Source organism: Gigantopelta aegis, chromosome 3, assembly GCF_016097555.1.
Source record: "Gigantopelta aegis isolate Gae_Host chromosome 3, Gae_host_genome, whole genome shotgun sequence".
Classification (NCBI taxonomy): domain Eukaryota; kingdom Metazoa; phylum Mollusca; class Gastropoda; order Neomphalida; family Peltospiridae; genus Gigantopelta; species Gigantopelta aegis.
In genome coordinates this window covers 22687851-22704761 of record NC_054701.1, presented here as the reverse complement: position 1 = coordinate 22704761, position 16911 = coordinate 22687851, and the positions used below count along the sequence as shown (strand labels likewise).

Here is a 16911-nt window from a genome sequence, read left to right as displayed (position 1 = left end):
TACCACCATGAAGTCGTCTCAGTTCTTATAGTACCAACATTTTTCTGCCATTCGAGAACTACACGGATATTTGGACGGTTATGATCGCTTTCTGCCGTCAGAGATATATTTATAGTAAAAAGACGGAAGAGTGCCTACTACCGAGTGACAAAAAGAAGAAAGAAATGTTTTATTTAACGACGCACTCAACACATTTTATTTACGGTTATATGGCGTCAGACATATGGTTAAGGACCACCCAGATTTTGAGAGGAAACCCGCTGTCGCTACTACATGGGCTACTCTTTCCGATTAGCAGCAAGGATATTTTATTTGCGCTTCTCACAGGCAGGATAGCACAAACCATGGCCTTTGTTGAACCAGTTATGGATCACTGGTCGCTGCAAGTGGTTTACACCTACCCATTGACCCTTGAGGAGCACTCACTCAGGGTTTGGAGTCAGTATCTGGATTAAAAATCCCATGCCTCGACTGGGATCCGAACCCAGTACCTACCAGTCTGTATACCGATGGCCTAGCCACGACGCCACCGAGGCCGGTGATCACTTTTGAGTTCGCTCACATAGGCGTACGGGCTTCCATTTTTGTAGGGTGCAGTTTGAGGTTTTGCTCCAGCACGCTTATGCTGGTATATCAAAGGCCGTGGCATGTGCTACTAATGAAAAACTATAGCTGGTTTCCCCTCTAAGATTATGTCAAAATTATCAAATGTTTTAACATCCAATAAATGATTAATAAATCAATGTGCTCTAGTGGTGTCGTTAAGCAATGCAAACTTTAACGTTTAACTACTCTCTCTCTCTTGTGTGGATGCTCTGCCTTCTGCAGGTACGTTGAATTTTTCGGAAGTGTGTGTGTGGGGAGGGGGTTGTAGCTGGAAGGCAAAAGTTGGCATTTGTATACCCCTCCTCCCTGTAACGTTTTGTAATGCTACGGTTACCCCATCTTTCAAAAATCACGTACGTTAACTCTTATCAGTAACCCGTCAGCACAGGGCTACGTATTTAAGCTCAACATTATTGAAAGGGGGTCAAACCAAATTGCGCACCTTTTCTCTTTGGCATAATACTTTGCTCCATTCCAAATTCAATAGCACCATCCCCCCCCACCCCGCCTCCGCCTGCTACCGACCACGGTCGGGCTGCTGGTGCTCCCTTGAACCAGCCAGTGCAGGCGGTCCCTCCTCCCCCACCGTTTCTGTCCTGGACGGAGGAGCCGGCCGAGGCTCTTTTTCCCAGGACAGGCGTGCGCTACAACAGCTTGCTCTGAATGTGCACGTAAAGCCCTATGACCTGACCTAACCTGAAAGGGGGTGCTGTTAGGTTTCTTCCTGTAGTGTGTGTATTATTGGTTAATATGTGAAATATTTGTTATCGGCGAACATAAGCGTACAAGGCTCCCTGCAGGCAAGGGGGCAGGCAACCTCCACACAGTGCTGGAGCAAAACCTAAAATTCAGGCAAAAATGATAAAGATATTCGGGGAAAATTTGCTAACCTGAGACCTTTTTACCATTTATTTCCATCGTTCTACCCTCAAAATTAGTTGTAATCCATGTAAAAATGCGTAGTGATTCGTTTGCAACCCTATATAGCTGTTTGGTAGTAATGAATAAATGTTGTTATCCAGATTCGGGCATTTTCATTTAATTCCGGCAAATCCCCGTCTGCACCCCGACCCCTACATAAATAGGAGCCCGTACGCCTATGTTTGTCAGTCGTGGTGCACTGGCTGGAACGAGAAATAGCCCAGACGAGAATCGAACCGAGACCGACCGCGCATCAGGCGAGCGCTTTACCACTGAATGATTTATAGAATTTTTGAACGAACTCATGCACGTACAACACGCGCACACACACCTAGCTCCGACAAACCACGGCTGAATAAATTTATGACGTGATATAAGGAAGCGGCACCTTAGAGAAAGCTATTTTTAAATATTTCCAGTAGTTCAGTAATCGCCAACAGGTGTTTTTTTCACACTGTGTTCATGACAGAATAAACATTTCGTGTGGACAATGAAGACGTTTATCTGTTTTCTTCTGCTGGTAACAGTATCACTCGGTAAACATACTGATCACTATTTGTGTTTGTTTTACAAACCAATTCATCCTTTAGAAGTTTACTTATACAATTTAATAATTCATATCCTATATATGTAAAAAAAAAAAAAAACCCCACTATGTTGTATTTTTTAAAGAGACATTCCTGAGTTTGCTGCAATTTTTAAGATGTTATCGAATATAACAGACTTTTTAACGATTGTAATTACATAACAAATATATTTTGTCTGCATAAAATATTAGTGGCTGTATATTAAACGTGTTTCTGATCGTTCTAATATATGTACCAGGTTAAATTTCATTTTATTTCCTAAAATATTTCTCTTTTTTTTTGTACGAAGACAAAATCCAGTTTGGGCTTCTTAAAAATATTAAGACGATCAGAAACACATTGAATATATATGCACTGATATTCTAAACAAGAAAATATATTTAATATGTAAGTTTAATTGTAGACATATTTTATTAGTCGGAAACATCTTACAATGCAACAAACTCGGCAGTGTCCCTTTAAATTAACATAATATTTATTTTATTAAAGATTCATGTTTGTCTTACACATTACTCAGTACTTCGGAATGATATGTATTAATTTCTATAGGCGTCAGCCTGTTGGCCAACCCCCAAACCATTTAATTTTACAGCAATAAACTATGAGTGAACCAATATATATATATATATATATCCTTGTGTTGTTGGCTGTTATGATGTTAATAGACTGAAGACATGTCAAAGTACATGTATCCGTTTCAACCTCGCCAGAATTAAAAATTGTACATCCTAAAGAATCACCAGCCATGCAGACATCTTGGAACATAAGCAGTTAAATTATTCGTTTCCATATAAAGAGTAGTAAGCGATCATGCACTCAGAAATATGTTCAAACGACCAGACGTGAATTTAGCCAGAAGTACCAAACAATGTTTTAACATGACCAAGGGTGCATCTTTGACAAAGGGACGAGTTACATTAAAATATTAACACAACGATCTTGTTCATCATAAATCATTCTTGTATGAGAAAATTGGAACATAAGACAATTTTAATATGCAGTAAGCAGAGACAGAGTTTCCACTGCTCACGCACCCGTGTCCTACACGTTGTACAAGTACAAAACAAAAACTAGATAACAGCCTACGTTCCATATGTTTCGATCGGGACATTTCTGAGTTTGCTGAAATGTTTAAGGTGTTATCGAGTAACAGAGACTTTTTAACGATTGTAATTATACACCAAGTATATTTTTCTGCATAAAATATTAGTGGCTGTACCTTAAAGGTGTTTCTGTTCGTTCTAATATTTGTATTTGGTTAAATTTCATTTTGTTTCCTAAAATATTATTTTTCGTACGTACGAAATTATTTGAAGACAAAATCCAGTTTGGGCTTCTTACAAATATTAAGATGACCAGAAACACATTGAATATACAGACACTGATATTCCAAACAAGAAATATATATTTAATATGTAAGTTTAATCGTAGAAATATTTTATTAGTCGGAAACATCTTACAATGCAGCAAACTCAGGAATGCCCCTTTAAAACACTATTTGATGCTGTAACTTTTGATTGCATGGTCTACAGAACACAGGGAAGGCTGGAATTTTACACCAATAATACAAAATTGTGCATGTCAAATTAAAAAGTACACATCTTTCGAATTAAATGTTTCTTTCTTTTCTTTTCTGGTTTTTTTTTTACTTCAAATATTCACCGTATTTATCTTCATTTCAGCTAGGATAATTAATCGATGCGGGCCTGTGTGTGCTAATTTATGCCTTTACGGTCACGAGGCTGATGCAAATGGTTGCCCAACGTGCACCTGTAATCAAGGTCAGTTATCAACAGCCAACATTAGAACCAGCCATTAAGCGTTACTATTCCCATAAAGAAATTTCACATCTTTTGCCAAAGACGCCTTTAAATTACGGACTAGACCTTTAAGCTTATTCTAGAAGGAATAGTTGAAATGGAGGATGTTGAGATGAGAGGGGTAGGTTTGAGAAATGGGGTGGGGTGGAGATTGTATCACATGAACTTACGAAGTGGACATAAATGCCAAATGAATAAAGAAAGAAATGTTTCATTGAACGACGTACTCAATTTATGGATATATGGCTTCAGACATAGGTTAAGGACCACACAAATAATGAGAGAGAATGAATGAATGTTTAACGACACCCCAGCACGAAAAATACATCGGCTATTGGGTGTCAAACTATGGTAAATGTAAACCCAATGTGATGATCATCATCAATATAAAAATTCAACAGTTAAATAAAAACAGTGTAAAGGACTGTGTAAAAATACAAATATCACAGATAGATATAATTAAAATTTAGAATAAAATTCAGTATCTCGTAAAAACTGCAATAAAAGTTCTGGATGGAATCGAAATGATTCTATCACATTTCTTTGTCCAAATATATCTTTTCGAGTTGCTGACAACTGCTTACACTCCACCAAAATGTGTCGCACAGTCAGAAGACACTGAGGTGGAGGATCTTTCTTCAATATAAATGAATGGGTTAAGTAAGTGTGACCGATGCGGGCACGACACAAGACTTCCTGCACTGTCTATAGGAGGACTACCACTCTCCCAAGACTGGCTTGATAGCATGAAGCTTGTTCGCAACCTCACCATCCCAATCACGTTGCCAAGTCGAAAAGATAAATTGGTTGATACAATATTTAAAATCAGTATAAGGTACACCAACCCTTGCATGAGACAAATCCAAAGCAGACTTGGCAGCTGAATCTGCCTTTTCATTACCCCTGATGCCAACATGGCTGGGTACCCAACAAAATACAATGTCTTTATTGGCAATAGATAAAAAGACACACTTTCGTATCACCAAAATGAGAGAGAAGACTTGGTGTCGCCACGTTATGGGTTAGGCCCTACTCTTTTTCGATTAGCATTAAGATATCGTTTATGTGCACCATATCACAAACAGGACAGTACATACCACAACCTTTATTGTACCAGTTGTGTAGCACTGACTGGAACAAGATATAGCCTAAGGGGCCCACCCACCGACTGGGAGAGATCCTAGTTCGATCGGGTATCAGGCGATCGATTTACCACAGGGCAACATCTCGCCTCTCAACTCACGAAAGACTCTTTATTATACATATATATGCATTATATATTATTTATAGCTCCTGTCAGACTGACGGAGTGCCACACCAGTGGAACGTACTGCAAGATACTCTGTCCAAACGGAATGGTAACAGACAAAGACGGATGTCCGCTGTGCCAGTGTATTCTTTAACATTTCACGTGGTAAGACTTTTCTATATTATAAATACATATATTATATAGAATGCAGAAAATATAGTAAACCTAGGTAATATTTTTAGGGGTGGACCAAGAGCATGAGGGTATATGGACCAACTACCTGAAAAAGGAAGTCAATGAAATTGTACCAGATTGTTTATTAGATCATTATTGGCGAATATGAATGTCGTTTTCTGAAGTATATTAGATACCTTAAGTCATTCCATTCCACTGTAGTAATTGTGTAGATGGATACGATATATTACGAATGGACTACAGGATAGAATTAATATGTTTGGACAAGCTAAAAGACTATTAAAGGGAAGGAAGGAATGTCTCTTTAACAACATCCCATTGTTGGAAATGCAATTTCTCGCGAAAAAGACGTTAGACCAATTAATTTATTCAGTGAAAAGAACTTCTAGTATACAGCCATTAAGAGTTTCGCACATTTGTATTGTTACAAAAGAAGAGTTCCGTTTGTGACTGGTACACTATCAATCACGTTTTTAAATATAAAAATATTGTAATTTTCTCTAATACTTTAAAATGCCATTAATCCATTTTATATGGAGACCTGTAGACTCCAGCTTCCCCTTAAACTACAACCATTTGGCGTATATACTTAGGTGAACTGAATGAACGGTTAAAGAGTTTTGGGTTGTCAAATGTAAATGTATGGTTTAAAGACAAACAATCAAACGAGCACACAGAAGCTTCCACATATCAATATAATAATTATCTGATCTATATCGACGCAACGAATTAATGAAAAGTTTGAAGTTAAAGATTGTTTTGTTTAACGACACCACTAGAGCACACTGATTTATTAATCATCGGCTACTGGATGTCAAACATTTGGTAATGTTTACATATATTCTTAGAGAGGAAAATAGTAGCAAAAGATCTTTCATATGCACCATCCGAGACAGAATAGCACATACCACGGCCTTTGGTGTAGAAGTTGTGGTGCACTGGCTGGAACGCCAAAGAGCCCAATGGGCTCACCGACGGGGATCGATCCTAGACCGACCGCGCATCAGGCAAGCGTTTTACCACTGGGCTACATCACACCCATAACAAGATAATAATTATCAATATTATAATTATGCGACACATTTTCCATTTGGATGGATGGATGGATGGATGGGAAAAATGCATATAAAAGATATCTTAGCATCATACACGTACTTGTCCGCAAACGCGCCTAACGGAATCTCTGAGTTTGTAAAAAAAACCTATGGTATAGTTCCATGAGATTTGAGATATATATGACAATGTATTCATGTTTAAACAGTGTATTGACTTTCCTTGTAGGTTAGCATGCATTTGATGTGATCTTGGTGTGACCTAGCTGCATCTGAAGAAATTCCATACTTTTGCGAGGTGGGGTTGGGGTTTGGGGTTTGGTATGGGGTTGTGAGAGAAAAAAAGAAGAAGTTTAAAGTAATAAAATACGTAATTCAACTAAATAATGTGTTTGTTAATATTTAATAATATATAGAAAGCTTGAAAAAAACTACACAAATTCGGACAGGTTGGAAAACAAAATAAACCAATCTAAACGTCTCTCCACACAAACCAGGAATGAATTAATAGAATATAATAGATGTTTAACGACATCCCAACACAAACATACACATCGGCTATTGGGTGTCAGTAAAGGTAAGTATATGGAATATTATTTACATTCAGAATAAAATTTATATAATTATGTAAAACTTGAATTATAGAGGTTAAATCCTCTGACAGTAATACTGTCAGTGTCCTTCACGACCGTTTCCTGAAGACACTGCAAGAGGATTATGATTTTTAATTGAAATATATAATTCATCAAAATTGGGCCTAAGCTCACGACAGTTCCACTATACGATTTTATTTGTCATCAGGATATTATGTATGGGTATTATCTTTGGTTTAGGTGGTCCTTTTTATTCTGAATAATCAGGTGATGAAATGTCCATCTTATCACCTACACCATCTAACGCTTCATACGGATTGCTGACGGGGATTGGCCGCTGTTAGACGTTTGCCTGTAACAGATCTACTGGAGCCTGACTTTCCAGCAGTTGACCCTTTTGGCGTATTCAAAGAATCCGGGGACACCTGAGATGCTTTGCTCACTTGTTTTTGTACAACCGTTGCTGTTTGCGTTTGAGTCTTCTGGATATCCGAGATCTTTTTAAAGTGATTGATAACATTTGGCCAGGTCAAATCTGTCTGAACCGAAAACATTGCTGTCGACTCTTAACTGCTGCAGCTTAGGATGTCCCAACTACAACATGTGTTGCAGTCTCAACTAACGTCCTGGCCTCGGTAAACGACAGATGCTTTTCAACTTTAATCTGCTGCACCTGTTTTTCTACTTTCCATTTTGAACATTCGCGAGAGTATGCAACATGCTTACCCTTGCAGCTGGTACCATGTTAGCCTGGCATGCCTTGCTATCATGATCAAATTGACCACAGAGGGCACATGTCAGCCTGTCGCGGCATGTATTTTGTCTATGTTCACATCTTGGCACAACAAAGGATTGGGAATAAAAGTACCCAGCCTAAATGGAAGGAAGGAAATGATTTATTTAACGACAAACTCAACACATTTTATATACGGTTATATGGCGTCAGACATATGGTTAAGGACCACATATATATATATATATATATATATATATATATATATATATATATATATATATATATATATATGGATCCCGCTGTCGCCACTTCATGGGCTACTCTTTTCGATTAGCAGCAAAGGATCTTTCATATGCACCATCCCACAGACAGGATAGTACATACTACGGCCTTTGTTATACCAGTTGTGGAGCACTGGCTGGAACGAGAAGTAGCCCAATGGGGCCACCGACGGGGATCAATCCTAAACCGACCGCGCATCAAGCGATCGCTTTACCACTGGGCTACGTCCCGCCCCCAGCCTTAATGGCGTATTAAAGTCAGAATTAAAGTATTCGTCGGAACTAATTCATCGTTTCAACAAACATCTATCCGCTTAACTGATGAAACGCCTTGCGAAGAGAGATTTACACAAATCTCATCTTCGCTGACACCTTTCAAGTCTCTTGTTCTAATGACTCCTTCGATGAATTGAGGGATGATGTGCACGTACCTTGATTTTAATATTGCACAATGCCTTTGACATTTAGAATGACTATCTGCAGAACATTCCACCAGCAGTGAACCATTGTGAAGCCTTTTAGCACTTTTATGTTCACTGGCCCAGCCATCGAGTCCATTTTGTACAACAAAAGGTGACAATTGTTTTCGGAAGATTCAATGACAAGAAATCTTGGCCATGCTTGAGAAGAAACCACTTTGGATTTCTTCAAGATCGATACAGTCATCAGACGAAGAAGAGTTCGAAATGTCGGTGTGGACTCTTTTCAGGGTCCCATCTAAATTATAGTGTTTTTAGATTGATCCATAATTAAGGTCATGTGATTCATCAACCATGCCCCCACCCACCACGGAGTCCAACAAGGGAACACGAAGCTGCGAATAATCATCTAACAATCATGCCAGTGATACATAGTTGATATACTTGGGCAATGAAAAACAATAAGTCACCCAAATGACCCTAGCCATCGCCCCAAGAGCAACATATACAAATGGATTTATAAACAATGTTTGTTCTTGGCAATATAATCAAAACTAAATCTGTCTACTCTCGAGTTAAAAGTTAAAGTTTGTACTGCTTAACGACACCAATAGAGTACATTAATTTATTAATCATCGGCTACTGGATGTCAAAAGTTAAGTATTTGTGACATACAATCTTAGAGAGAAAACCCACTGCATTTTTTATTAGTAGAAAGACATCTTTTATATGCACCATCCCACAGACAAGATCGGAGTCGTTGGCTGAAACGAGAAATAGTCCAATGGGCCCACTGTCGGGGATCGATCCGAGACCGACCGCGCATCAGGCGAGTGCTTTACCACTGAATCATTTATAGAATTTTCAACGAACTCACGCGCGCGCACACACACCATGCTTGCACACGCGCGCGCACACACACACGTGCACGCAGGTACACAGCTCCGACAAACCTCTGCTGAATAAATTTATGACGTGATGTAATGAAAAGCGGCACCTTAGACAAAGCTATTTTAAAATATTTTCTGTATTTTTCAGTTATCGCCAACAGGTAGTTTCTCACACTGTATTCGTGTTTTTTTCACACTATTCATGACAGAGTGAACATTTCGTGTGGATAATGAAGACGTTTATCTGTTTTCTTCTGCTGGTAACAGTATCACTCGGTAAACATACTTTTTAGAAGTTTACTTAATACAATTTAATAATTCATAACCCATAAATATATATTTAAACAAAAATCCACTGTCGTCTTTTTAAAATTAAATATTTGATTAAAGGTTCATGTTTCTCCTACATCATTGCACGGTAATTCGAATAATTCGGATTGATATTAATTTCTATAGGTCTCAGCCTGTTGACCAATCCCAAAAACATTTATTGTTACGGCAATAAAATATTTAAAAACCAATTTCTATATATTTTCTGTTATGATGTTAACACAGTCTCAAATCATGTTGAGTATTCGTTTCACAATCGCCAGAATTTGGAATTATTTACATCCTATAGAATCGTCGGTCATTCAGAATTCGTGGAACATAAGTAGTTAAATTATTGGTTTCGAAATATTAGAGTTGTAAGCGATCATGCACTCAGAAATAATTATGTTCAAGCGACCAGACGTGAATTTAGCCAGAAGTACCAAACAATGTAACACGAGCAAGAACCAGGTGCAGTTTTGACAAAAGGACGTAGAATAGAATTTAATAGAATGGAATAGAATAGAATAGAATAGAATAGAATAGAATAGAATAGAATAGAATAAATGTTTAACAACACCCCAACACGAAAAATACATCGGCTATTGGGTGTCAAACTATGGTATAAGACAAAACATTAACTGATGTTCAACATCAATAGAAAAAGGGACGAGTTACATAAAACTATTAACACATTGATCTCGTTCATCATAATTCAATCTTGTATGAGAAAATTGGTACAGACGGCTATTTTAGTATCAATTAACATATATTCCACTTTTCACACACCTGTGGCCTACACGTTGTACAGGTACAAAACAAAGACTAGATAATAGCCTACATTCCATGTTTCTATCAGTATTAAGATACTATTTGATGATGTAACTTTTGATTGCAGGGTCAATGGAACGCAGGAGTGTCTGGTGATTTATACCAATAATACTTGTGTCAAAATTGATCATGTCAAAATAAAGTGCACACCTCTTTTGAATTAAATCTTTCTCTATTTACTTTTTTTTAAAACTTCAAATATTCACGGAGTTTGACACATAATTTATCTTCATTTCAGCCAGGGTAGCAATTAATCGATGCGGGCCTGTGTGTCCTACTTTCTGTCTTACCGGTCACAAGGCTGATGAAAATGGTTGCCCAACGTGCTTTTGTAATCAAGGTCAGTTATTAACTGCCAGCATTAGAACCAGTCATGATTCAACTATTCCAACAAAGAATGAATGAACGAATTAATGAACGAACGTTTAACGACACCGTAACACGAAAAACACGACTATTGGGTGTCAAGCTAAGGCAAATGCAAACATGAAGTGATGATCAACATCAATATAATCAACAAAAACATTTCACATATTTTGCCATAGACGCCTTTAAATTATGGAATCGAGAAGTGATCGTTGAGATGGAGGGTGTGTACCCGTTAACGAGAGGGGTGAATTTGAGGAATGAAGTGGGGTGAAGTTGCATATCATATCATGAAACTGACATACATGTCAAATTATTAGAGAAAGAAATGTTTTATTTACCGACGCATTAAACACCTATTTATTTATGGTTATATGGCGTCAGGACCACACAAATATTGAGAGAAACCTCGCTGTCGCCACGTTATGGGTTATACTTTTCAATTAGCATTAAGAGATCGTTGATGTCCACCATCCCAAAAACAGGATAGTACATTACAAGTCATTTTTTATACCAGTAGTGTAACACTGACTGGAACAAGACATAGTCCAATGGGCCCACCGACTGGGAGAGATCCTAGATCGATCGGGCATCAGGCGAGCGCTTTATCACAGCGCTACACCCCGCCTCTCAACTCACGATAGACTATCTTTATTATACATATACACAAATGTATATGTATTATATATTATTTATAGCTCCTGTTGAACTGACCCAGTGCCACACCAGTGGAATGTACTGCAGGATACTCTGTCCAAACGGAATGGTGAAAGACAAAGACGGATGTCCGCTGTGCCAGTGCCTTCCTTAACATTTCCCGTGGTAAGAAATTTCTATTTTATAAATACATATATTATATAGTATGCAGTAAATATGGTTGTAGTAAGTAGTTTGTGTTTACAAAGCCAGGGGCAGGCCGGACCAAGAACAAAAGGGTACATGGACCAACTCTCTGAATAGAGCACTTCAGTGAAAATTGTAAACAAATTGTTCATTATATCATTGTTGAGGAAGATGAATGTCGTTTACTGAAATGTATTATTTACCTTAAGTTATTCCATTCCACTGTAGTAATTGTGTAGATGGATACGATAAATGACGAATGGGCTACGGATACGATAAATGACGAATGGGCTACAGGACAGAATTGAAGACTGTTAAAGGGAAGGAATGTCTCTTTAACAACATCCGATTTTTCGCTAACATGTTATAACAATTAATTTATTCCGTGAAAAGAGAGCTTCTGGGCAAATCCATGACTCGAGGGACGTGAGAGTAAATAATTAATTTCATTATACAAAGGGTGAACATGTATTCACGTGACACTCGGTTTGCAGAAACACACGCGTTTACATGTATGTTTTTCCTCATGGTTTTGACATAAATACATATCACATAATTTCAAAGCTAAACACTACCCAAAAACAGGAATATTAAGCATCTCAAATAACCTCCGACGCCATATAACCGTTAAGAAAATGTTTTGAGTGCGTCTTTTCCTCAAATATCCTACTCTAAACTGGCTTTGTCACTTCATGTCACTTAGTTTATGAGGTCAGTAGCATTACCTTAAAGAGTAAGGACATTTAAAATATTCTATGAAAGTGTGTAACCAAACATTGGATTTGAAGCACTGCACGCGGTCAGTGTAACGGGCATAATTAAAGACATGGCCTTTCTAATTCTCTTAGAAATAATCAAAGTAAACTTAATAAATACGCCAGTCAGTCTTGAAATGAAGTCATTTGAATTTAAGAGAGAAAAGGAAACTATAACATTTGTCACATGCAACGTCCGTCACAGGTATGGGTGGATTCAGTAACGTCCGTCACATTGCAATAAGTTAGAAAAAGTCTTTATTATTATTTCAGTTATTCAACACCTTTAGAACAAAGGGTGTTTTACTAATTAGTTACCACTAGATGGCAGTTACAGCATATTTTACCCACAATTCTTTACTGTTTAATTTTTGTTCACTTCTGAATTATTGTCAAGAAAAATCTATTTTAATTTCATTAGACGTCCTCGAGAATAAAGGTATATACAGTAAAACTTCTCTAAACCGGACCCTCAGTAAACCGGAATTCCCTCAAAACCGAACTTTTTTCACGGTCCCGCGTTTTACGCAGCTTTAACCACTGAAATGAACCCCTGAAAACCGGAAACCCCTCTACTCTGAATACCGAACGAATTTCCGGGTCCCGTTTTGTTTATTAAAAACCCTGAAGGAGCGTCGCCTGTCTCGACCATACCAATTAGTTGTCAAAGTCGCGGTGTTACTAACTATACCAGATGATATGCGCATGTTCGGTGTAGCGTGTCCGGGACGTGTTTGAGCGTTTGTCGAACAATGCTCTAATTAGTCTCAAGTTCAAGTCTCTGTTACCTAGATTTCGGTTAAGCCTTGCCATTCAATTAACATCTTTAAGTTTGTAACGGGAATAATCATGTGCACTGTGTTTATTGGGAATGAGTGTTTAGAGTTGAAAATGGGCAGAATTTTTAAAATAGCAATTAGTGAGAAAGAAAAAAAAGTTAATAGAATTAAAAATAAATAAATAAAAAGTTACAAGCCAAAAATAAAAAGAATTGACTGCTCGGTCGAATATTTATATAATTTGGAGCATTTTAGAAGGACAGTCCAAAAATAAATAAGAGAAAGAAGGATCGGACTATTTAATAATATTTGTAAAAAAAAGAAGTAATTTCGACATAAAATTTTGAACGAAGGTCTAAAAGTTTAAAGTCCGATTTATATGTCCACATGAGTGGCCTCGTTAAGGCCGTTTTGTTCTTGAGGAGGTTGGCGCCTACGGAGACGAGATGAACTGCTTGCCGTTGAAGTGTGGCACAAGTTTCCTCCACCTGTGACCTAGCAGGGTTTTTGCTAGCTCGACGTAATGAATGCCGGCGATAATCTTGAGTACTCTGTGGACGGTGTTGTTGTCCATATCCCTGAAAAGGATTCCTTGTCTGTACAGATCCTCCCGGCGCGTCGTCACCACTAGGCAGAGCGTCCCATCTCGTTCGTCCGTATCGTGGATGGCCACCTCACTGCCGTCGGGGAAGCGCTTGAAACTTCCCTCTTGGATATCTCCCGGCAGTGAGCCCACGTGTGGTGTATCACCAACCAAGTACTTAGAGTACTGGCTCTTGATCTTGCTGACAGCGAGACTCCATTCGGCAAAGTCCCTGCCTCGGCCAGAGGCGGAAGGCCGTGCCTTGGCTGGCTGGTCACTCGGGGGAGTGACGGCCTTCCGTTTCGCAACACCAACTTCCTTGTTCGTCTCAACGGAGTTCCCCGTGGGTGGGGGTCTCGACGGAGTCGAACGTGAAGGTGCAGGAACGGGAGACGCCGGCCGTGGAGTCTCGCACATGGCGATGTTCAGCTCCTCTCCTGGCGTCGACTCGTCAGACTTCGCTTGCTGGGTCTCCTCAGCTGGCTTGGCTGGCTTGTCCGGTTGGGCTTGGGGCGACGACGCAGAAGGGACCGCCGCTGGCGGTTGAGCCGTCAGCTTTGTTCCTCCCTGTGCCGCCCCTGGCGCACGTTTCCTCTTCCTCGGTCCACTTCCCTTCTTTTGTGGAGCAGGGTCGCCGTACACCAAAGTCACGGATGCCCGTGATCCGGTGTACGCGACGCGGTACTCTATCAGCGTCCCACCGGCCTCGGTGGCGTCGTGGCAGGCCATCGGTCTACAGGCTGGTAGGTACTGGGTTCGGATCCCAGTCGAGGCATGGGATTTTTAATCGAGATACCGACTCCAAACCCTGAGTGAGTGCTCCGCAAGGCTCAATGGGTAGGTGTAAACCACTTGCACCGACCAGTGATCCATAACTGGTTCAACAAAGGCCATGGTTTGTGCTATCCTGCCTGTGGGAAGCGCAAATAAAAGATCCCTTGCTGCCTGTCGTAAAAAGAGTAGCCTATGTGGCGACAGCGGGTTTCCTCTAAAAACAGTGTCAGAATGACCATATGTTTGACGTCCAATAGCCGATGATAAGATAAAAAATCAATGTGCTCTAGCGGCGTCGTTAAATAAAACAAACTTTACTATCAGCGTCCCATACGAAGCAATTAATCCCCCCAGGTGGGGGGGGGGGGGGGGTAACACGAGAGAGCATGGAACAGCGTCCGTCTTCATCGCTAGCTCGAGTAGGAATGTGTTTCCGATATGTCCAAGATATAGAATCTTTAACACAGGCTACAATAGTTAAGCAACGATGTGCTCGTCGGCAGGTAACAATGGAACACTTTGTTAAGCCCGACTGTTAAAAGAAAAACTCAGGACATTTCTTGACGTTTCCATGTGTTACATGTTCCAAATGTATTTGTGTTATTTGTTCACAAAAGCTCAACAATCTACATAAAGAGTTTCCACTTTAATTTGGTTATTGTTGGTTTATAAATGTAATTTAACACACGTTTGTACCTTGGTAATATTAATAGTAAAAATTAAAAAATGGTTATCAAGGCTGTTTCTTAAAACCTCAGTAAACCGGGGTGACGAGTTTCCCCGACTGTGGTTGACCGTAGATTTTGATACAAGGCTATAGTTACTTAGTTATTAGTCGTAAATATGAATGAATCCATACCACATGATTCCAGCTACTACTGTGAACTGTATGAAAGATTTCCATGCAATGATAATCTACAAAATATGCATCCAGAAATGACATTGGTGGGCATGTAACTTAGTACAGGTTTTTTGGCGTTTTTTGCAAATGTGTGAATCCAGGTTTTGTAAAGAGGATTCACAACATTACACAAATAGCAATTTCAGTCTACCGAAGGCAAATGAGCCAAGCTCCCAAATGATGCGAAATCTGTAAGGGAGTTTGAATATTTGTTCGTTAGGAAATTTTGAATAAAAGATGCCCAGAGACGTATTTTTAGTTCAGTATAGTGTTGTATATCGTGGGCGATAAATAAAAAATGGCACTTAAATGAGGGGGTGGGGTGGCACTGACACTTTCCCTGCCCCCCCCCCCCCCTGGATCCGCCAATGGGTATATCCTTTTGTAACCATTTTAGGGGTCGGTGTTTGTCTTCAACATGACAGGTATTTTTTTTTTGTAGTTTTTTTTTAATTTATCAATTTTACCTTTAGAATAATTGCAGACTGTTGCATGATAGAAATAAATAAGATACTATTGATATATTGATAAAGTTTGTGAAAGTTCAGTTAAAATTCATAAAAATCCACATCATGATCGTCACCATGCATTAAAATGTTTTCATCACCATAGCAGATGGTGATGTACTTCTTTTAATGGATGACATTAACCAACTCGACAGAGCCTGGCGTTGTAATTTCCCCGACTTACGTCAAATGAGCTGAGATTAACAGCTAATCGGGCGTAGAAGTCGAATCGAGTCTTATGTTGATACAACACATAATAGATACATCCGTTATTTATTATTTTATGAAAGTTAAAATAGTTTTTATTCGCAATAAACGAGAGAGAGAGAGAGAGAGAGAGAGAGAGAGAGAGAGAGAGAGAGAGAGAGAGAGAGAGAGAGAGCGAAAGCGTGTGTGTGTATGAGATAAAGGGGGGGGGGGGGGTAGGGGAGAAAATTGTGTTGCCTTACGAGTTCAGTAATATATTCATACTGTATACAGCAACAATACAGGAAACAATACATCGAAATTAGCACACATGCGATAATGATATATGTCTATCGGACTATTATTATGCGTTCTGGGTGTTTGGGTCTTACGATTTGTTGTGTCAACTTAATGTTTGTGTCAAAAGTGCCACCGGTGAATTGCGACAATGGGTTAAGCTTTTACTGCCTTTTTTCAGACAAATGTATTCATGCAGGGACTCATTGTACGTACACTGGTTGAGACTGTCAAGCTATTCATTTCACGACATGTTAATGAGATACAATAAACATGTTGATGACTGTTGTTTTTTCTCCCTTTTACAAGGGCGGACAAGTGGGGTACGCATTTTCCCATTTGGCACTGTATAGTCCTTAGGAATCAATTAATGTTTAACAGCACCCCAGTACGAAACATAAACTGGCTACTGGGCGTCACAAGTAAATAATA

General features: G+C 39.2%; 1 protein-coding gene and 1 long non-coding RNA gene across 2 annotated transcripts; both read left to right on the top strand.

Annotated features, from left to right (window-relative positions):
- The first annotated feature begins 1992 nt into the window (after positions 1 to 1992).
- Positions 1993 to 6772, top strand: LOC121367327. Its single transcript, XR_005957364.1, has 4 exons — positions 1993 to 2063; positions 3797 to 3895; positions 5225 to 5348; positions 6660 to 6772. It is a non-coding gene; the product is annotated as an uncharacterized LOC121367327 (long non-coding RNA).
- Positions 6773 to 9486: 2714 nt separating this feature from the next.
- LOC121368258 (antistasin-like) lies at positions 9487 to 11682 on the top strand. Its single transcript, XM_041492912.1, has 3 exons — positions 9487 to 9625; positions 10728 to 10829; positions 11554 to 11682. Exons 1-3 carry the CDS (start codon positions 9580 to 9582, stop codon positions 11664 to 11666), a joined length of 261 nt encoding a protein of 86 aa, XP_041348846.1. The 5' UTR covers positions 9487 to 9579; the 3' UTR covers positions 11667 to 11682.
- Positions 11683 to 16911: the final 5229 nt, after the last annotated feature.